Raw genomic sequence first — 22234 nt, 5'->3', positions numbered from 1 at the left:
CAACCATTAAGCAAAATTCTGTGCAGATTGCCAGAGGAGGGGGTCAGGCTGCGCCCTGACCAAAGGCCTGGTGGAACAGCTCTGTCTTGCAGGCCCTGCGGAAAGATGTCAGGTCCCGCAGGGACCTAGTCTCTTGTGACAGAGCGTTCCACCAGATTGGAGCCACGGCCGAGAAAGCCCTGGCTCTAGTTGAGGCCAGCCTAACCTCTCTGTGGCCTGGGATCTTCAGGATGTTTTTATTTTCAGACCGTAAATTTCTCTGTGGGACATACCACCATGGAGTCCCTCTGAGAATTAGATGCTGGTTACAATCAGGGGGACTACATTTATGTTATAATATGTTACTGCAGAACTTATATGCAAGTTTCTTTAGGGTCTAGGATACTAAGAAACAAACCATCCACATGGTACTCTCCATGGCATATATTATTGTAATGGTTTAAGGGGTTGCTCGTGCGTAAATTACCGCCACTCTAGGCTAGGTTGCCTGGTTAAACCTTTTCCGTTTGGACAGCCATTCACTTTGTGGCTGTTCAGTCGCTAGCAGAATCCGTCAGTGGCCGTTTCTTGAACCCCTTCCAGCAAAGAAGTTCTTTGACGCCAAGTCTCTGCCTACTCTCCCTGCGCGGAAGTCTTCTGCGCAGGGTGGGTGTGGGCAGCGGAGGACCCGTGCTCTCCCCGCTGGTCTCCGGCAAGGAGTCCTGGAGCCCCCTCGCCGATTCCCCCATCTGCCCCCCTTTATCCCTGGTGTTACGCTGATTTCCTTCCCCAGCCGATGAGCTGTCTCTCTCCCTGCTGGGCCCTTCTCCAGCATCGCTTGGGAGCCTTGCCTCCACCTCTGGCTCCGATGTCAGTTCCCTGACAATTATCAACCAAACTAGTAAATATATCAATCTGCCAGAACTCTGTATACTGTATATGCCAAATTTGTCAAGTATGCAGAAAGATCACTGTATGCTACCAAGTCCTGTGGAATACTTACTGGTTCGCTGTCACTTGAAGCTTCTGCTGATAAATCAGGATCAAGATCAGGATCATCTATTTCAGAGGATGAAAAACTGATTTTGCTTAATTCAAGTTCTATTTCTTCTTCAATTTGTCGATCATCATAATCTTCCTCCATTCCTTTTACTGTAACATGGAAAAGGCAAAAAGAAAAGAAATGCATGTGCTGCCGAACTGTTAGTTCTACGGTTAACATTATGTTGTTGTTTAAGACCATTCTAAAATAATATGGCATGCTATCCATCTCAAGTAAAGGTGGAGGTATAACTAGTGATCTTGACAGTATGAGGAAAGGGCCAGGTACGCAGTTGCTGAGGTTTAAGTTATGGAGACATTACATTGCCTACCTTCGTCTAGTTGTTGTCACTGTCATTAACTGTGCTGCCTCCTGACTGGTTCATCTCCTTGTCCCATGCATAAAGACCATTGTGGCTTGATAACAATTGTAGCTAATGTCTTTCTGTTGGCCAACCACTTTTCAAAAGCAACACTTTGCAAGAGCAATAGAAATGGGGATACAATGTGCCTGCTTTTATTTATTTATATACACTCAGGAATTGCTATATATATATATATATATATATATATATATATAGTAACAGGGAGACGGTTTAAAAACAAAACAAAACCACAACCCACTTGTGGGTTAACTGCCCTTAATCTTTTACCAGGGACAATTTACACTTAATGGCAATTATTAGTTTTTTATCTACATGGCCCTAATGAAGTCATGTGGCATTTTGCAGAGAAATGAAAGAGAAATGACAAGTTACTCCCTTAAAAAACCAGAACGTTATACCCACCGTCAAATAATAAATCTACCCAATACACACAACTCTCAGGATATATCCAAGTTTGAGGCACACTCGCTGCGCACTAATGCAACGGAGTGACACCTGGCACGTCACGTCTTGGCTCCAAAGAGAAGCAACTTAAGTAGTTAAAAAGAAAGAAATAGACGGCAGCCAGAGCCTCAAGCTTACAAGCGACACGTGCCCGCCAAGCCCTCAGAGCATTTGGACTACACGTCCCAGAGTGCATTGAGGTAAGCAAAGAATTAAGCCTTGAGCGGGCAGCGCCCCGTTGCACGCTGGGAGTTGTAGTTCTAGGAATCGCCCTCGCTCAACGGACGCCCCGCTCTATCCTAACGATCGAAACGGGTTCCTCCCTGGCTGTCTTGTAAGGAGAGGGGATCCGTCCCTGCTCTCGGCGTCGAAGACCGCTTCATCGCTCCCGCTTCTCCCCGCCGCTGAGCACTGACCTGCTTCAGAACCCGAGAGCTTAGAGCGGCTAACTTCAATGTTACAGGAAGTGTAGCCATGACAACCGCGAACAGCGCGCAGAAGGACGTCCTAGCTACGGAAGCCGAGAAAGTTCGAAATTAATTGACTTGGAATCGGAGCCCCGGGAGGAAACAAGGGGTTTTTGAACGCCCTGGGAGGAGGGCGCGGGGATGCAGAAGAGCCAGCTGCACTTAGGATGCGTGGAAAGGCAAGACGCTGGCCTGTAGCTAGGGAGAAGGACATCTTTCTTCATCGCTTTGGCTTGTTTTTCTTCGGGACACAGCTCCTGGAAAAAATAAAAATGCTAGGCAGCCTCGTTGGTCCTTTAGGAACCTCCTCCCTCCAAACATGCAACAGTGGTGCAATACAGGGCTATGAAACCTATTTATTTGTTTTAACAAATGTGTAAAAGATTTGTAGCCCGAAGCTTATAGAAGCAGTACAAAAAAGTAACAATGAAGCAAAGTACGAAAAGTGTACTTTGCAGTCCTGAAAAAGCAATCAATTTCTACAGATTCTAACAACAAAACAAAAAACTTTCCCACAAAGTCTGAAAACAAAACCCTTTCAAGGGGCGTACAATGAATATTTTACAAGTGACTCAGTCACACCTCAGGGATAGCCCCAAACCAAAACAGAAAAGCTGGAAGTGAGCAGAGGATGGCGACCAAGATGCTCAAGGGCAGCGGTCAGCAAACTTTTTCAGCAGGGGGTTGTCCATTGTCCCTCAGACCTTGGGGGGGGGGGGGGCTGGACTATATTTTGAGGGGAAAATATGAACAAATTCCTATGCCCCACAAATAATCCAGAGATGCGTTTTAAATAAAAGCACACATTCTACTCATGTAAAAACACCAGGCAGGCCCCACAAATAACCCAGAGATGCATTTTAAATAAAAGGACACATTTTACTCATGTAAAAACATGCTGGTTCCCAGACCGCCTGCGGGTCGAATTTAGAAGATGATTGGGCCAGATCCAGCCCCCGGGCCTTATTTTGCCTCAAGGGTCTGGGAACCAAACCATATGAGGAACAGTTGAGGGTATTAGGTATGTTTAGCCTAGATAAGGGGAGATGGAGAGGGGCTACGATGGCCATCTTTAAATATCTAACATGGAAAGTTGAGCAAGCTTGTTTTCTTCTGCTCCGGAGAGTAGGACCCGAACCTATGGCTTCAAATAACAATAAAGGAGATTCCAACTAAATATCAGAAGAATGTAGCTGTGATTCCTGCATTGGATTCCTACACGGCCCTTTGGCCCTCCCAACTCTACAATTCTATGGTTCTACATTTTAGTAGGCATGTAAACATCAAGATGCTAAGCACTTCTCTAATTTTAGCTAAAAGCCTCTGGGAGCATGGAGTACTCTCAGCCGCATGAGAGTACCTCTGTGAGTTAGGAAGGGAGCCAAACCAGGAAGGGTGTTAAATCATGAAGAATCCAAGTCTCCTCACTTCAGAAATTCTCCTTATACAGGTGAAACTCAGAAAATTAGAGTATCGTGGGAAAGTTCATTTATTTCAGTAATTCAACTTAAAAGGTGAAACTAATATATGAGATAGACACAGACTGTGGAAACTTTTGCATCTCATTTGAAAACCAAGGACCCAGAGTCTGGAGGAAGAATGGGGAGGCACACAATGCCAGATACTTGAAATCCAGTGTGAAGTTTCCACAGTCTCTGTTGATTTGGGGAGCTATGTCATCTGCTGGTGTTGGTCCACTGTGCTTCATTAAGTCCAGGGTCAACACAGCCATCTACCAGGAGATTTTGGAGCACTTCATGCTTCCTTCCGCAGATGAGCTTTATGGGGATGCTGACTTCATTTTCCAGCAGGACTTTGGCACCTGCCCACACTGCCAAAAGTACCAAAACCTGGTTCAATGCCCATGGGATTACTGTGCTTGATTGGCCAGCAAACTCGCCTGACCTGAACCCCATAGAGAATCTATGGGGCATTGCCAAGAGAAAGATGAGAGACATGAGACCGAGCAATTCAGAAGAGCTGAAGACTGCTATTGAAGCTTCCTGGTCTTTCATAACACCTCAGCAGTGCCACAGGCTGATAGCATCCATGCCACGCCGCATTGAGGCAGTAATTGTTGCAAAAGGGGCCCAAACCAAGTACTGAGTACAATTTGGGGTTTTCATCAGCTGTATGCCATGATCATCACAATTATAACAAATAAAGGCTTGACATATCTCGCTTTGCATGTCATGAGTCTATCTCATATATTAGTTTCACCTTTTAAGTTGAATTACTGACATAAATGAACTTTCCCACAACAGTCTAATTTTCCGAGTTTTACCTGTAAAATGGCACCGAAGGCTTTGTCACTGACAGCAATATCACTCACACAGAGGTGAATACTAACTTCAATAAAATTGCAATAATTTATTTTGAGGTTCTATGTGATTTTCATGGCCAAGAGTTCAAATGGAAAAGAGTGGCAGGCCTTTTTGTTCCTTTCATTAGGTTATTCTAGTGTGTCATTACTGAATGCTCTTGCTTCATATTTCTTAAGTAATATCACCCATGGGTTAATAAGTTTTTTTCCTAAATTATATTTCAGCAAAGTATCAATTTCAAAACATTCCGAAGACTAGGATAACATTTACAGATTGTACAATAATAAAACATTTTGATTTTTGATTTTTTAAAAAAGCTCTCTTAAGAGGCCTTGGAGAATATGTGTGAAGTTATGTATATGAGAACTGAACTGAATCCAATAAACATTGTTTTCTTACTCCCCCCCCCCATATGGGAGTCTCGCTAGTGTTTTTTTGAGGTTGGGCTTCATGTGCAAGGTAAGTTGTAAGTGAGTGCACTATGGGAGGCTCTGGATTCTATATATTTATGAGAAGTAGAAATTAAGCCCAAGTGACTAAACTTGCCATTTCTATGGTTTGGGCACATCATTGGATTTGTAAGCACCTTAACTCGTCTCTAAGTTGTTGTTTTTAATTGTAGAAGGGAGAGAAAGAAAGATAATGGTTCTTGAAAGCAAATTAAGTGCAATGGAAGTGTCAAACAAACTAAACATCATTTACAAAGACATGTAAATAGTAACCTCAGTAACAAGGAAGTAAATCCTTATCAACACAGCATACTGTGTGGCAGATCTAAACAGTGGAATTTGGAATTAACATTAAAATTGGAGTATCTGCGAAGAACTATATTGTGGGTTTGCTTCTTTAGAGGTGAGAAGAAAATAATACTGTGCTGTGTGTATTATCAGATAAGTGGTGCCATAAGTTTCTTATTTGTTTTACTTATTACTAATATCTGTCAGATGTCTTATAGAACAAGCTCTCAGGGTGTCATACAAAAGGATACCATTTTTAAAATCCACAATTATTAATGCATCCACTTAGTTTGATTTGCTTAAAACATTTTTGTTAAGCCAATCCTATCCAGACATGCAGAAATAACGTGTGCTTTATCCATTTCTAGCTACTGTTGAATTTCAGTCTTTTCAATATTTTAAATACCTATTGGGTGTTGGGGTTTTTAAAAATATATTTTGATATTTATTTTATATTTTGTAAACCACTTACAATCCAACAGTATGTAACATTAAATAAATATAGTCATTAAGATCCTCACTGGAAGAATCTGCTATTCCAAATATATTCTTACACCAAGTTTCTCCTCTCTTCCCACTCTCTAAAATGTTGCAAGAACTTACACAAAGAGTTAATCCTAGGACTGATTTGCTCCTAGAACATGCTTTCTAGGCACAGGTGCGGGATTTCTAGGTCAGTGTCCAAGCAGAGTCCCCACCCCCCCACCCCTGCCCTATGCTTTCCCTGGGAAAACCCACATTTTACTCCTAATTTGGAACAAAGGGCAATAACCGGAAAACCTGGTTGCCATTTGCTCTGATTTTGTGGTAAAATGTGGGTTTTCCCAGGGAAAGTGGTGGAAGAAGGAAAAACCCTGGAAATCCTAGACCTGTGCCTAGATTTTCAGTTGAGGTTTAGGTCTTGTTCTGGCACAGAAACTGCTTTGATCACCCTGTATGATGGCCTTTGTCGGGAGAGTGACACAGGGGAAATGTGTATCTGTTAATTCTGCTTGACCTGTCAGTAAGAAAGACAGAAAAGTGGACTGCAGAAGACTTTATGTCCTTAAATATTTTCTGTGTTAGAAAACATGGATACATTTTACTGGCAATATACATTTAAAACTAATGTGAAATACGCATTTTAGTTTTATATAAATATCACAATGTGCAACCATTGTTTCCAGGTGCCATTTAAATGAAGAGCAAAATGAGAAGAAGTGAAAAACTCTTCATACTAAAATACTTCTTAAACATCCTCAATGGAATTTTCTTGGTAAGAAGTTTTCATGTACTGTTAGACAGGAATTAAACATTAACTGTAAGTTCTGTAGCATAATTCAGATACAAACAGCCATTATGTATTGCTTTCAGGTGTTAGGTCTTCTGCTTGTGACTTTTGGTCTTTGGATATCGCTAGACAGAAACAGGTTTTTCAGACTTTTGCGTAAGTATAAGCGCCTGCCCAGAACTTTCTCTAACCTTTAAAGGAAAGCGTATTCTATTTAACCATTAAAATGTTGACTTCCCACAAGATGGCAGCATTGCCTTAGAACATTTATTGTACAAAGCCAGGAATCAAAATATCAGTCTTGTTGTCATGTTATGATGCCCTTCATTATACAAACTTGAAAGAAAGCAGATGGGTTGAACTAGAAAATTGTAAAGCTGTAATACTTGGATTTATACTAGCTTAGCCCCATTGGCTTCAATATACCAACCATCCAACATTGTGAATGGTTTGCTTTTCCAGCATTTAGGTAGAAATCAATTCAGTCATTCTGAAAAGAAAAAAACCATCATTCAAACTGGTGTACATGTTACAGCCACTGTGTGGAGGCTGTTTTATATCACTTCATATTGCAAGCTATTTGGCTCAACTCATCACAAGTACCAGGTAATTTTCTCAGTGCCACTGCAGCAATCGAAAAGAGTGTTATTTATGGTGCCCCACACAAAGCAGCAATAGTGTGTACACTGACTCTTACTGCAGGGTCAGTATTATCTAGAACACAGTTATATGGGCTATAATAAATAGTAGTAATGGGCTGATGGTAGGGAGTTCTGCCAAAGACAAACTCTGGCTATTTGATAGCTAGTTATATTATAGCTAATATACACAGTGTAGGGCAGAGGTATCAAACTCAAGTGGACTGGAATGGCACATCTCCCCACACAATAGATGCCCAGATGGCACATTCATTTGTGTGTGTGTGTGTGTGTGTGCGTGTGTGTGTGTGTGTTCCACCACAATTCATAACTTCTAAAATGCACTTCACTCTTTTACACCTGGCTTCTAATTTAGAGTGATGGTGTGATATTGTAAGTTAATTGCAACAACTGGTGGTTGATTGCACTTTGCCCTATAGCGAAATGGAATGTAAACATTGCTTTTACAAAATTAGATAATTGCGATTACACAATATGCAGTATAATCAGCTTTTTTCGGTAGGTATCACGGTTGTCCTCCAACGGATTCCCTATCGTGGCTCCATCTTAATAGATTCGGTTTAGGCTTGTTTTAGAGACCACAATTTTGCTTACTTTATCGATGTTTCCAAACCCTTTAAAAATGATGGTTTTGATGTAGCAATGAGTCACGACTTCAAATACACTTTTATCATATGAACTGGCTGCTGACACACTACTCTGCTGCACAGTATAGGGTACAATTTATGTTATCATCATAGGATAACTACCATTGAATTGTCCAACCTCGGTGCTTTTTTGTTTTGTTTTTCTCAGCTTCAAAGAATGAATTGGGTCACTGAGAGTTCAGTTCCGAAGCCTGGCAAGATGACATAGTCTTGATTTACTTCTCTTTCATCTTAGGATAAGTGATCATGTAACTAATAGCAGGGTGGAGTTGACAGCTTCGCAGAGAAATAGTTACCTCTCAGGGCTTTGGCAGTTGAATTTTGAACTAGTTGGAGTTTGGACGATCTTTAAAGGCAGTCCTACATAAAGTGCTACTCTGAATGCAATTAGAGAATGTAACACTGTGGCTGCAGTTGGTATACCAACCAAAGCTGAAAAAACACATACCTGGTGTTGATGCTACCTGGGCTTCCCCAACCAGCACCAATGCAAGAGCATTCCCAAACTGCAGATATTGAATTTTAGGGGGGGGGGACACTGTGGCGATCACACAGGGTCCCTGGACATTTCACCATCTATTGATCCCTGTGCCACCACTTGATTTCTCGCTGCCACCACCCAGGCTCTACCTGGTACAATACTGAGTTCAGTCAGGTTTAAATTGGGACATAAACTTCTGTTTATTTATTGCAGTTTAACAAGCGTGTGGTTTCATAAATGGTATTGGTCAATTACAATCATAGGGTGCCTATCCAGACCTATAACTTCCGCTACCTGCTCTCACTCACTAAACCACCTCTCAGATATTTACTTGTCTTCCTAGCTCCTAACTGTTCCTGACTCAACTTACTTCGCTACAACTAACTCAACCTGCCCACAGACTCTATCCCAATTCACTCCCACTCCACCCAACTCCCAACGAACTACTCCCAGAGCTGGTTTTATAGTCCCTCTGACTCCACCCGCCTGGGTTCTGATTGGGTAACTTGTTTAACTAATTCACCTCCAGCACTCTCATATGTTAACGTCACAGGCACTATCTAGAAATAGCGGTAATCCTTCTTGAGCTAGAATCTCCCAACCCACAGCATTATCTTGCCTGGAGTTAACTTCAGCTTGTTTGCCCTCATCTATACAAAAATTGCCTCCAGGTAGGTTTAGTAGTGTGACTACTAGTGGTTGGACAGGGTTCTCGAAGCTACTAACATGAGTTTGACCAAACTGCGGGAGGCAGTGGAAGACAGGAGTGCCTGGTGTGCTCTGGTCCATGGGGTCACGAAGAGTTGGACACTACTAAACGACTAAACAACAACAGCAAGTGTGACTACTATTAGTAAACATGTGTAGGCTTTAAAAAATATATATCCAGGAATTCATGAAAGTAAGATTTATTTTCTCAGAGACAGCAAACTAGGATAGATATCTCTAGAATGGATAACCTAATACAGTATCAGGAAAGGATGTTCTTGCACAGGTCAATCTATGTAAGCAATTTCCCATTTCAAAGTCTCGTGTAAGCAATTTCACATATTCACTTATGGCTACAGACATCTTGTTTTAAGTGTCACACATTAAGAATTTAAAAGTACAAAATACATTTTTACAATTTTTTTAGTATCCACAGGAGGACATTCAGTGGCAGATTCTGTTTCTCATATGCTGCTTGCCGTTGGATTCATCATTGTTTTTATTGGACTCTTGGGATACTTAGGAAGCGTTCGAGGAAACAGGTGTTTAGTAGCTGTGGTAAGTATAACTTGTGAAAATCCTTAGCACAAAGTTGTTGCCCACAACAATCCTCAATGTGGTTTAACCTTTGAGATTGTTCTGCATCCCAAAGCTGATAGAGTGATACAAAATGCACAATAATTGATGGGATCTTACTGCATGTACACAGGGATATATCCTTAATAGAATACTGTATTTCAAGTGTTCCAGCACAGAGAGGTTGGGTGCTTAGCCTGCAGAAAAGTACTGTACAGAAAAGAAGCAAAAACTGTTTAGACTCAGTTCAAAGTCTAGAGATGCCGCTTGCCAATTTGACATTGGCAATAGCTCCCACTGAAGTCTCAAGGCAAAGTCAGAAGTCTTACTACAGGGGGCAGTAAAATTGTTCAGAGTCTTTTCCCACTTTGTCTTGGAACTGGTCAGATATTCACCTACAATGCAAGTCCGTTCTTCACCAGGTAAATTCTGGACTTGTTGGGAGGGAAGTCAGATGCTAAGATCAGTACTAAAATCTCATCAAATACCTCATCAAGTCTGTTAAGTGGAGCTTTTAATTCCATTCTATCTTGGATTTAAAATCATTTTTACATTATGAAACTGTTCTTAATCTTTTGTATATATGATTCCCCCCCTCCATTGATTAGGATGGTGTGTGTGTGTGTGTGTGTGTGTGTGTGTGTGTGTGTAAAATCAGAAGTGATTCAGAATCCTAATCAAATAATTAAATAAATATTTAAAACCTGGGGAAGGTAAAAATGTCTTTGGCATTAAAAAAGAGAGTGACATAGAAGCCTAATGAGCCTTCAAAGGAAGAGAGTTTCAAAAATGGGGTGACACCACAGAGAAGGCCCTTACGCTTGCTTCTTTCCTTAACTAAGTGGGCAGGGTCACCCAGAGGAGGGCTTTTGAAGAGTATTGCAGCAAATGAGTGTGTTGGTAAGGCCCCAGGCTATGCAGTGGCAAACGTTGGGGTCTCAAATTTCAGTGGTGCCCTGTGCCATGCCAAAATTCTTCCCCTGCTTCTTGTACTCCATTCTAAATAATAGTTGAGGCATCCCCTGGCACCCCTGAGGCTCAGCACCCAGTGCAGCTGAACGGCTAAAACACTCCCCTAAATCTGTCTCTGCTATGTAGCCCTTAAAGGTAACAAAAAAGTTATATTGCTTGTCATCTGTGATTTAATGGGATCTATTCAGTGGGCGTCCATAATATTCATGCAACTAGGTTACAGCATTCTAAATCACAATGACTTCCTCAGTTTATTACATTTTCTACACAATATTGCAATTTGAGCATTAGAGAAATGTGATTTCTCTGAAGCAGATGTGAGAGAAAACACCTGGAACCTGTGCAACAAATGAGTAGCAACTGTACAATTGTTGCATTATAAACATTTAGCAAAAGAGCAATCTGTCTGTTTCAATCTATCTGGTCATGGACTCTACAAAACAACAACATGTCTAACAATGACACAAGAAACTATGTGTGTCCAAAAGGGTGTTCAGTGGAGGTAAACTTCATTCAAGACCTTTAAACAGCTTGGTTAGAAAACAAAGACTCTGCCCAGATTTCTAGCTGGAAGGGAAGATTGTTTCTTTGTGGAAGCATTTTTAATACTTTACAAAATCTCTCTAAAGAAACGAATGTATTTTCCTAGGTGCTAGGATATCTTATGGAGATGCTCATACTACTGCTTTGCTTTTCACTGCACAACATTTACTCAGTCAAGAATAAGGTTCTCTTTCTTTGCTGCCGGGCTAAGATTAGGGTTCAGAACACACTCATTGACAAATGAAGTCATTGCATTGCATTGTAAATATATACATGCTTGGAGAAAGGCAAAATGCATCCCTCAGCATGTACACAGGATATGGTATCTTGAAATCTGAATTTCCAATTGGAATGTGATAGCTTAGTGGTAGAGCATGTGGGAAGTTTCAGCTTCATTTCACAGCATCTCCATGTTGAACTGGGAAAGTTCTCAGGAGATGCACTACCAGTCGATGTAGATAATTCTGAGCTAGATGGGCCAAGGGGTTGACTCACTATAAGGCAGCTTCCTATATTCTTTCTACATTCCTAACATGATAGCGCAATTCATCACTCAGCAGCTGGTGCTCAGCTATAAAGCTGGTATGTTTTACAATGATGACTCATTCCTATAATACACATAAATTCTTCTTGCAGGTACCAACATTTCTAGTAACTGAAATTCCTCTCTATATTAATCACACAGAGCTTATTAATGCCATTTTGTGCAGCTTTCCTAGTAATACGTCTATTTTTATTTTCAGTACATGGGTCTTCTTGTCCTTGGCCTTGTTATCCAAATGGCAATACTCGGGGTCCTGTATACAGGAAAGGAAATGGTATGTACCTATTATTTACCCAAAAGTATATTGTGGTCACCCCTTCATGGATCACTGCCTTGCCGTGGCGAAGGGGCTTGAAGAACTCAGAGAAGCTATGAACTACGCCGAGCAGGGCACACAAGATGAACAGGTCATAGTGGAGAGTTTTGACCAAACGTGATCCACCTGGAGGAGGAACCGGCAAGCCACTCCAGTATCCTTGCCAAGAAAACTCCATGGACAAAGACAACAGGCATATAAAAGTTATGACGCTGGAAGATGAGCCCCTCAGGTCGGAAGGCGTCCAACATGCTACTGGGGAAGAGCGGAGGGCAAGTACAAGTAGATCCAGAGCTGATGAAGCGGCTGGGCCAAAGCCGAAAGGACGCTCAGTTGCGGATATGCCTGGAAGCGAAAGGAAAGTCCAATGCTGTAAAGAAAAATATTGCATAGGAACCTGGAATGTAAGAACCATGAACCTGGGTAAGTTGGAGGTGGTCAAAAATGAGATGGCAAGAATAAATATTGACATCCTGGGCATCAGTGAACTAAAATGGACGGGAATGGGCGAATTCAGTTCGGATGACCATCACATCTACTACTGTGGGCAAGAAACCCGTAAAAGAAATGGAGTGGCCCTCATAGTCAACAAAAGAGTGGCGAAAGCTGTAATGGGATGCAATCTCAAAAATGATAGAATGATCTCGATACGAATCCAAGGCAGACCTTTTAACATCACAGTAATCCAAGTTTATGCACCAACCACTGGTGCTGAAGAAACTGAAATAGACCAATTCTATGAAGACTTACAAGACCTCATAGAAGTGACACCAAAGAAGGATGTTCTTCTCATTATAGGGGATTGGAATGCTAAAGTAGGGAATCAAGAGATAAAAGGAACAACTGGCAAGTTTGGCCTTGGAGATCAAAACGAAGCAGGGCAAAGGCTAATAGAGTTCTGTCAAGAGAACAAGCTGGTCATCACAAACACGCTTTTCCAACAACACAAGAGACGACTCTACACATGGACATCACCAGATGGGCAGTATCGAAATCAGATTGATTATATTCTCTGCAGCCAAAGATGGAGAAGCTCTATACAGTCAGCAAAAACAAGACCTGGAGCTGACTGTGGCTCAGATCATCAGCTTCTTATAGCAAAATTCAAGCTTAAACTGAAGAAAGTAGGAAAAACCACTGGGCCGGTAAGATACAATCTAAGTCAAATCCCTTATGAATACACAGTGGAAGTGACGAACAGGTTTAAGGATTTAGATTTGGTGGACAGAGTGCCTGAAGAACTATGGATGGAGGCTCGTAACATTGTACAGGAGGCAGCAACGAAAACCATCCCAATGAAAAGGAAATGCAAGAAAGCAAAGTGGCTGTCCAACGAGGCCTTACAAATAGCGGAGGAGAGAAGGCAAGCAAAATGCGAGGGAGATAGTGAAAGATACAGGAAATTGAATGCAGATTTCCAAAGAATAGCAAGGAGAGACAAGAAGGCCTTCTTAAACGAGCAATGCAAACAAATAGAGGAAAACAACAGAATAGGAAGAACCAGAGATCTGTTCAAGAAAATTGGAGATATGAAAGGAACATTTCGTACAAAGATTACCATAATAAAGGACAAAAGTGGTAAGGACCTAACAGAAGCAGAAGACATCAAGAAGAGGTGGCAAGAATACACAGAGGAATTATACCAGAAAGATATGGATGTCTCGTACACCCCAGGTAGTGTGGTTGCTGACCTTGAGCCAGACATCCTGGAAAGTGAAGTCAAATGGGCCTTAGAAAGCACTGCAAATAACAAGGCCAGTGGAAGTGATGGTATTCCAGCTGAACTATTTAAAATTTTAAAAGATGATGCTGTTAAGGTGCTACACTCAATATGCCAGCAAATTTGGAAAACTCAGCAGTGGCCAGAAGATTGGAGAAGATCAGTCTACATCCCAATCCCAAAGAAGGGCAGTGCCAAAGAATGCTCCAACTACCGCACAATTGCACTCATTTCACATGCTAGCAAGGTTATGCTTAAAATTCTACAAGGAAGGCTCAAACAGTATGTGGATCGAGAACTCCCAGAAGTGCAAGCAGGATTTAGAAGAGGCAGAGGAACCAGAGACCAAATTGCAAACATGCGCTGGATTATGGAGAGAGCTAGAGAGTTCCAGAAAGACATCTACTTCTGCTTCATTGACTATGCAAAAGCCTTTGACTGTGTCGACCACAGCAAACTATGGCAAGTTCTTAAAGAAATGGGAGTGCCTGATCACCTCATCTGTCTCCTGAGAAATCTCTATGTGGGACAAGAAGCTACAGTTAGAACTGGATATGGAACAACTGATTGGTTCAAAATTGGGAAAGGCGTACGACAAGGCTGTATTTTGTCTCCCTGCTTATTTAATTTATACGCAGAATACATCATGCGAAAGGCTGGGCTGGATGAATCCGAAGCCGGAATTAAGATTGCCGGAAGAAATATCAACAACCTCAGATATGCAGATGACACAACCTTGATGGCAGAAAGTGAGGAGGAATTAAAGAACCTTTTAATGAGGGTGAAAGAGGAGAGCGCAAAATATGGTCTGAGGCTCAACATCAAAAAAACCAAGATCATGGCCACTGGTCCCATCACCTCCTGGCAAATAGAAGGGGAAGAAATGGAGGCAGTGAGAGATTTTACTTTCTTGGGCTCCATGATCACTGCAGATGGTGACAGCAGCCACGAAATTAAAAGACGCCTGCTTCTTGGGAGAAGGGCAATGACAGGCCTAGACAGCATCTTGAGAAGTAGAGACGTCACCTTGCCAACAAAGGTCCGTATAGTTAAAGCCATGGTTTTCCCAGTAGTGATGTATGGAAGTGAGAGCTGGACCATAAAGAAGGCTGATCGCCGTAGAATTGATGCTTTTGAATTATGGTGCTGGAGAAGACTCTTGAGAGTCCCATGGACTGCAAGAAGATCAAACGCATCCGTTCTTAATGAAATCAGCCCTGAGTGCTCACTGGAAGGACAGATCGTGAAGCTGAGGCTCCAGTACTTTGGCCACTTCATGAGAAGAGAAGACTCCCTGGAGAAGACACTGATGCTGGGAAAGATGGAGGGCACAAGGAGAAGGGGGCGACAGAGGATGAGATGGTTGGATAGTGTTCTCGAAGCCACAAACATGAGTCTGACCAAACTGCGGGAGGTAGTGGAGGACAGAGGTGCCTGGCGTGCTCTGGTCCATGGGGTCACGAAGAGTCGGACACGACTAAACGACTAAACAACAACATATTGTGGTCAAGTGCACAGTGCCCTGGAACCATCCTATGCATGATCATGCAGAGGGATTTCAAGCATTCCACATCATTTACTTGTCTCAAGAGTATGTATGTATCTGAAAAAGAAACCTTAACATAGAGAAAGATTGCTTATTTATTTATTTATTTATTTATTTGCACCATATATACTGTGTATATGTATATGCCTATGGAGGTATGAGGGGAGAGATAGTACCTCTGGTGGGGGACACACTGTGCTGCTTTTGGGGTAGTTTGTCCACCTTTGGGTAATTTGTCCACCCTACACTCAGCTCTCACCTGTGGCTCCTGGAAGCTGTCAGCATTTGACAGTAGCCACACCCCAGGAATGGCTTTGACTGATTGGCTGAACCAAGTGAGGATAGCCGATGGGTCTCAAATCCTTAGTGATTTAGAGCTTTCTCCTGCATGCAAAGACAGGCTCCAGCAGATGGAATGGATGCAACTAAGAATGGATACAATGGTCAAGAAGGTGGTTTCTGCATGTGTTGTAGAGGGAAGTGAGGGGCAGATGCAGACCTTCCAAGTGTCTCTGTTTTTCAGGGACGTCCCTGATTTAGAGAAATTGTCTCAGTTTCTGATTTGATCCTGGAATGTCCTGCTATTCCTTAGGACGTTCTCCTGTTTTCACTGGAGAAATGTTGGAGGGTATGGAGCTATCCGACCCCCGAGCCATCTGAAGGCAATCCTGTATGGGGATTTTAAAAAAATGTTTAATGTTTTATTATGTTTTTATATATGTTGGAAGCTGCCCAGAGAGGCTGGGGCAAGATGTGTGGGGCATAAATAGTAAAAATTTTCGTTATGGAATGGAACGTCCCTGTTTTCATTAGAGAAATGTTGGAAGGTATGCAGATGGGGTTCACCAACCTAGGAAGGTAGCCCATCTAAGAGAAGGAAAACTCTGATCCTAAACCTCCACGGGCTTTTGGGATATCTTCAAGAGAAGAAAAGGCTAAGGAGTAAACCCTACACAAATATGAAGTGGAGTCCCTAAGCCAGTTGGATGGTTCCTTCCAGAAACTCCTGCAGCCAAGCTGGTGCCAAACATATTGCTCTGCTTTCCTTTGGGCCACATCAGGGAGTTGGAGAAGGAGGTCTTCTCATCTCGGCAGCCCAGGACCTCCATAACACTACCCAGGCTTGTGCCCTGGGAAGGCCATTTCAGCGCTGCTAACACATCCGTTTGACTTCATCCTGGAGGCACACTCCACTGTATCTCGAAACAGATGGTTGGCAACAAATTATACAGCGATCCAGAATAACAAGTCATACAGAATGCAACAGACCAGCTGCTGATGGGGCTTCTCATCAGCAATGTATTACACCTCTGCTCTGGCTTCCTATATACTACCGAGTCAAAATCAAGGTCTTGCTGTAAGACAATAAAGCCCTGAATAGCTTAGGACCAGCTTCCTTGAGGGATCTCATATATGCCAGCCTAAGCTTTACATTCAGCTGGAGAGGTACTAATTAAGGATACCACATGATATTTGCCTGGCTTCTACATGACAGTGGACCTTTGGGGGTGTCCACACCTAGGTTTTGGAACTCCTTGCACAATAATATTAAGCAAGCAGAAGGTATCCAGGGTTTACTGAGCATTTGCTGTCAAATGTACACACAGAGAAGGCTGGCAACATGAGCAAAGCTCTTTAATGGGACAGTAACCCAAAAGGGGCTTGGCTCTAGCTGGATTGTACCTATCACTTGTGAATGCTTGTTGTTAAGATATAAAGACTGGCATGTGCAATAGCTTAGCCCTTCTGTTATGGTGTATGCACACAGGGTATATACACAAACTGTGGCTTACAGAAAGCTGTGTCATCTATTTTAAAATAGGTATTTTAACAGCCCTCAAGTTTTGGCCTTTCAACATGCAAGTCACATGCACTTTGTTGATTCTGTTTCCCTTGCCTGGTGGCTACTTTGAGACTGGGTCACTTTATTTTAAACCCCCCACCCTTTTTTTGCTTTCTTTTTTTCGGTAGTCTCCTTGTTGGCAGGAAGGGTGTCAGCAGCCTAGACACAGCCTGCCCTTGGGGGAAGCAGACTAGCGGCTAAAAAGGGGATGTGAAAAATATACAGACATTAGACAACAAGATGAAAGCAGAGGGAGGGTTTTCCGAAATGTGAAAGCTGTGGAACTCTCATTCTAGAACAGCTGCATGCAGGGCTGCGCTCTTCGATTCGTGTTTATTTTCATTTCCCTTGAGAACTGTAGGATACAATGAGCATGAATAGAACTGAAAGTCTGTCTGCATACAAAAACTTCTTTGTCTAGATATTCATTGACTTATACCATCATGAGGGCAAGTGGTGGCTGCTTGAGCTCTGTGTATATTTGCTTCCTGTCTCTGATGAGCCAGTCATGAGCACTGGCATCACTGCACAGGGTTCAGCTCTTTGACCACAACGGAAAACCACCTGAATTTTTTTTTTGTGGTTCTGGCATGTGACAAACATATTCCTTCTGTGTGCTGAGAGCTATGCACAGTTGGCTTTCCATCAGCAGGAGTCCATGCATCTTGTAGGCTCAGTGTTGTCGCCTGAGGAGCTTCCATGTGGTGAACTTTCCTTGGAGAGGCTGCAAACTGACTTTCAACCTACCTATGTTGAGTCAGAAAGTGTTGCAGCCTGAAGCTCATACCAAAGAGACCAAGCAGATCACAGCGGCACTCCCACTTTGGAGTATAGGTATTATGGATCTATATTCCCATACAACACTGTTCCTCTATAAGTGAGGGATAAAATGGAGTCCTGTGCAGATGCACTCTTATGCACTCATTCTCTAAACAGCAGGTGAACTTCCTATGGAAGAAAGATGATTTTTTTCGTCCCTTCCACTCTCAGTATTCAGTGTGTGATCACCTTTTGTCAAGAGCAAAGGATATCAAGGGGACTGCATTGGAAGTGCTGCTTGCTCAGCTCATCCTTCTGAACATAGCCTTAGTTCAGAAAGATATACTTCTAAGGAGCTAGAAACATTGAAATCAATGGCAGTCTAGCTCCATCCCAGGCTCTTTTTAACTGTATGTAATGAACAATGGACTCCACTTTAAATGTTTTAGAATGCCACTGATTGACCATAGCAGATGACTGCAATTTTCTGAAAAGTGAAGAAAAAATGATGACACACTAATGGAATTATTAACACTATTTGTAAACAGGCCAATGACTTGTGGAGAGTTCAGATGGATGAGCTTATTTCTAACTACGGCAATAAACATCTATCTGCAAAGGAACATCAGTGGACTATTTTGAATAATATTCAGCGTATGGTAAGTCATAGCGGTAGAAGACCAAACAAGCACATTGTTTTCTGTATCAGATGAAATGCCTAAACCCTGCAGTGCTTCCTTTCAAAGGTCATTTGGCATATGTTACTGAATGGAATTTTTAGCTGAAGCTGGCTAAGAAATCTGAAGCATTACTGCGGTGCAATTCTTTGGGAATCTAAAGTTAGATTAGCCATTATGCTGCCTGCTTATAGGAAGCTGCTTTCTTCCAATAAGCTGATTGTGGATCGAGGGCCCGACCCCCGCTATGTGAAATAAACACACAAGGACACGTGATATAAGGTTAATGGGCAAGAAAAGGCCACAACTTTATTGATTACAGCAGTGAAAAGGTATTGGCTTAGGCATTGGATGACTATAGGAGGTGGGTTTATTCAACAGTAGGTGGAGCCTGTTGATGCTAATCCAACTATAGGCTCACCCCCTGATGTCACCGAGGGTCGTGCCATGGCCTCCTGCTATGGGGATTAATTTCCTATAGATATGAGGAAGGAGAGGAAGAAACAGAGAAAGGTCATGTATGCACCAGAGACTTTGCAGCTCCTGTGTAATCTATGTCTTTTAAATTTTTACAAAGACTCTCCTCCCTGGAAGAGAGGGGAGTGGTTGTGGGCGGGAGCCCGAGCTCCGCCCCTGGCCGGGGGCCTTAGCCCCCGCCCCTCCTCACCTGGCTGGTGCCCACGCCCACCAGAGGCAGCCAACCAGGTGTCTCCGGGGGGCGTGTTTAGCAGCTTAATGCTGCGGCTCCAGCTCCGCCTCCTCCTCAGTCATCGTCGTCCTGCAGCGAGTCATCAGCTAGGAGAGTCATCACAGAGAAGAGCCATGAGGTTTGGAGTCGGGGGGGGGGTGTCTGGTTCCTTGCATGCCTTTTAACTTTAAGAGGATTACACAGGAGCTGCAAAGTCTCTGGTGCATACATGACCTTTCTCTGTTTCTTCCTCTCCTTCCTCATATCTATAGGAAATTAATCCCCATAGCAGTGCTCTGATTTTCTCATCACTTGAAAGAAGAAACTCCTGTTTTAACAACAGGGCTTCATTGTCGATTTTTTACTTTACTACTTTATCATGCAACTTAATATGACTTACCTTTCTATTACTCATAACACTGAGGACTTTTCTCCTTCTCCAGCTCCACTGTTGTGGGCGATACAATTCCACAGACTGGAAATGGAATAAGAATAAAGATCATGCAAATCAAGTACCATGTTCTTGCACAACATCTAACACGAAGAAGTGGTTTTGTGATGCACTGAAAAATGCAACATATACTAGGGTAGGCATGCAATGTATTGTAAGGCATGTTTCTGTACTCCCAGTAGAATTTGAAATATTTCTTATGTATCTCAGTGTGCTTGGAAGGCTAGCTGCTGCTTCTGATGAAAGCAAACACTACTTGCAGCAGGGGCTGGCTGTATTTGGAATCTTCTGTAATAATATGGATTGTTACTTTACAGCTGCATGCCCAAAGCTGATGTCTCATGATGTCAAGTGTAGGGCAGGCCAAATTGGAACCCCTGGCCAAACTGGGACCCCTGGTGGACCTAATTAGGCCCACAGGCTGGAGCTTTCCCATCTATGCTCTGTATCTGGGAAGGCTCATATTTGAAAACTGCTAACCAAGAATAAAAAGCAGATTACCTAATTCTAGCCAGCATCCTGTTTCCTATGACAGCCTATAAGATGCCTATGAAAAGTCCACAAGCAGGACACACACATTCTCACCCTATACATGAGCATTCTCCATTCCTCTAGTAAGTGACAGAATACATTTGCTCTTTGGCATTTCCCCCATGCCCCAAAAATTGTTGAGCCCTAGGTAAAAGATAATAATTGAGTGTAACTTGAGAAATAAACAGTTACAGTCGTACCTCGGAAGTTGAATGGAATCCATTCCGGAAGTCCGTTTGACTTCCCAAACGTTCGGAAACCAAGGTACAGCTTCCGATTGGTTGCAGGAAACTCCTGTAGCCAATCATAAGCTGCGTCGGAAGTTCGGATTCCAAAGAGCGTTCACAAAATGGAACACACACTTCCGGGTTTGCAGTGTTCGGGAGCCAAAACGTTCAACTCACAAGGCATTCGACATCTGAGGTACATCTATACTTTCATTTAAATATCACTTTTTCCCTCAGGGTTGTGAAGAAGATATTAAGACGTGGTATGAACAAAATACATGGCTATTACTTTCAATCAATACTGGATTGCTAAAGGTAGAAGTAAGTGTGTTTTTTGTTAAATGACAGTGACTCGTTTTTTACAGGACACTTAAGTAAGGTGTGTGTCACACATTACCTTCACAATAGATGGTGGCTATTTTATTTCATTTTTCACATGTGGGTGCAAAATTGTATTACACCACACGTGGACAAAAATTCCAGTCATGTGTATGAAATAGGTACATATTACAGAGAGTTGGGACTCCATACTGAGTCTAAAACAAGCTGATGGTGAAGAGACCTTCAGTGGTTTGTTCTCAACATAGGGGTTAAAGATGACCCGGAAACTTCAGCTGGTCCAAAATGCAACAACTGCATTAACTGCCAGTTTGTTTCCAGGTCCAAATCAAGGTGCTCATTCTAATATTTAAAGTTTTTAATGACTTAGGCCCCAAATATCTGAGAGATGGCCTCCTTCCCTACAGACCTCAGAGGGGCCTCTTTTGGTAGTTCCACCACCCTCAGCATTGGGCATTCTCTGTGGCAGCCCCTGAGTTGTGGAATTCACTCCCCACAGAAGTACATTTGGATTCTTCACTATATAGCTTTTGGCAAATGCTGAACACACACCTCTTTAACCTGGCCTTTGACACCTCGGATGTATGTTTTCAGGACCCACCCTATTCCTGTGAATGTAAACTCTTTTGTGTGTTCTTAATTCTGACATTTCAATTGTTGTAACCTGCCCTGGGAACTGCTGTTACAGAGTGGATTACAAATATTAATAACACCATGGGCATTTTCTCCAACTTTTGCTACCTTTTTAGGTGCTTCAGTTCGTAGCAGCAGGCTGGCTCTTCAGAACAATGAGGAAGAATATGGTTTTGCCCAGGAATTAGCAAAAGGCCTGCGTCATCATTGCACTAAGCGTCTTGTACTCTACTACACAGTTTTCAGCTTCATGTGTGCACACATTAATTACAATCTTGTAAAATGATTGATTTTTCATATTAAACGAAGTAATGTTTGTGGTGGATCTGTGTTTGCATCATGTCTCACACTTAAAATGAATATTTCTTTCTCTCTAGTTTTACTGAAATAATTTAGCTAACTGCAATAGGTAGCAATTATTGGCTAATTAAACAATCCATGGCCTTCTGAACTGTGTGGTGTGTGTGTGTTATTTTTGTTGTTGTTACTATGTTACGTATTTTTGTGTTTTTATATTGCAAATCACCCTGTGAACCTCAGATGAAGGGTGGTATAGAAAATTAGTTAGTTAGTTAGTTAGTTAGTTAGTTAGTTAGTTAGTTAGTAAATATTTGTGTATCCCTGTGAACATGAAGTGCATCTCTCTTAGTTCATCCCCAGTCAGAATGCTGACTTCCTCATCTGGCCAGACATGTTATGCATACAGCTGAAGGCATGCCTGTGTTG

At 42.4% G+C, this 22234-nt stretch overlaps 2 protein-coding genes across 3 annotated transcripts in view; one reads left to right on the top strand and one right to left on the bottom strand.

Moving 5' to 3' along the window:
• LRRIQ1 (leucine rich repeats and IQ motif containing 1) overlaps window positions 1-2349 on the bottom strand; it is a 99497-nt gene extending 97148 nt beyond the window's left edge. Inside the window, exons 1-2 of one of the 2 annotated variants that reach the window (XM_053405655.1) lie at window positions 2267-2349; window positions 983-1131 (exon numbers count right to left, since the gene is read on the bottom strand). In XM_053405655.1, coding sequence (XP_053261630.1) covers window positions 983-1123 — 141 coding nt within the window. In that variant the 5' untranslated portion in view covers window positions 1124-1131; window positions 2267-2349. Of the gene's footprint in view, window positions 1-982; window positions 1132-1352; window positions 1496-2266 lie in introns of those variants that run through there. The other variant, XM_053405654.1, reaches the window with a different exon arrangement.
• A 4206-nt stretch (window positions 2350-6555) lies between these two features.
• TSPAN19 (tetraspanin 19) lies at window positions 6556-21848 on the top strand. Its single transcript, XM_053406794.1, has 8 exons — window positions 6556-6633; window positions 6732-6804; window positions 9571-9701; window positions 11978-12052; window positions 18511-18621; window positions 19771-19914; window positions 20774-20857; window positions 21625-21848. The coding sequence occupies exons 1-8, from the start codon at window positions 6556-6558 to the stop codon at window positions 21694-21696; spliced, it is 768 nt and encodes a 255-aa protein (XP_053262769.1). The 3' UTR covers window positions 21697-21848.
• Window positions 21849-22234: the final 386 nt, after the last annotated feature.

This window comes from Podarcis raffonei, chromosome 10 (assembly GCF_027172205.1).
Source record: "Podarcis raffonei isolate rPodRaf1 chromosome 10, rPodRaf1.pri, whole genome shotgun sequence".
Taxonomy (NCBI): domain Eukaryota; kingdom Metazoa; phylum Chordata; class Lepidosauria; order Squamata; family Lacertidae; genus Podarcis; species Podarcis raffonei.
This window is presented reverse-complemented; position numbering and strand designations above follow the sequence as displayed.

Coding starts and splice junctions, on each gene's coding strand:
- TSPAN19 (XM_053406794.1), top strand. CDS start 6,556: ATGAAGAGCAAAATGAGAAGAAGTGAAAAACTCTTCATACTAAAATAC. Junction 19,915..20,773: donor AAAATGCAACATATACTAGG/GTAGGCATGCAA, acceptor TTTTTCCCTCAG/GGTTGTGAAGAAGATATTAA. Junction 20,858..21,624: donor CTGGATTGCTAAAGGTAGAA/GTAAGTGTGTTT, acceptor CTACCTTTTTAG/GTGCTTCAGTTCGTAGCAGC.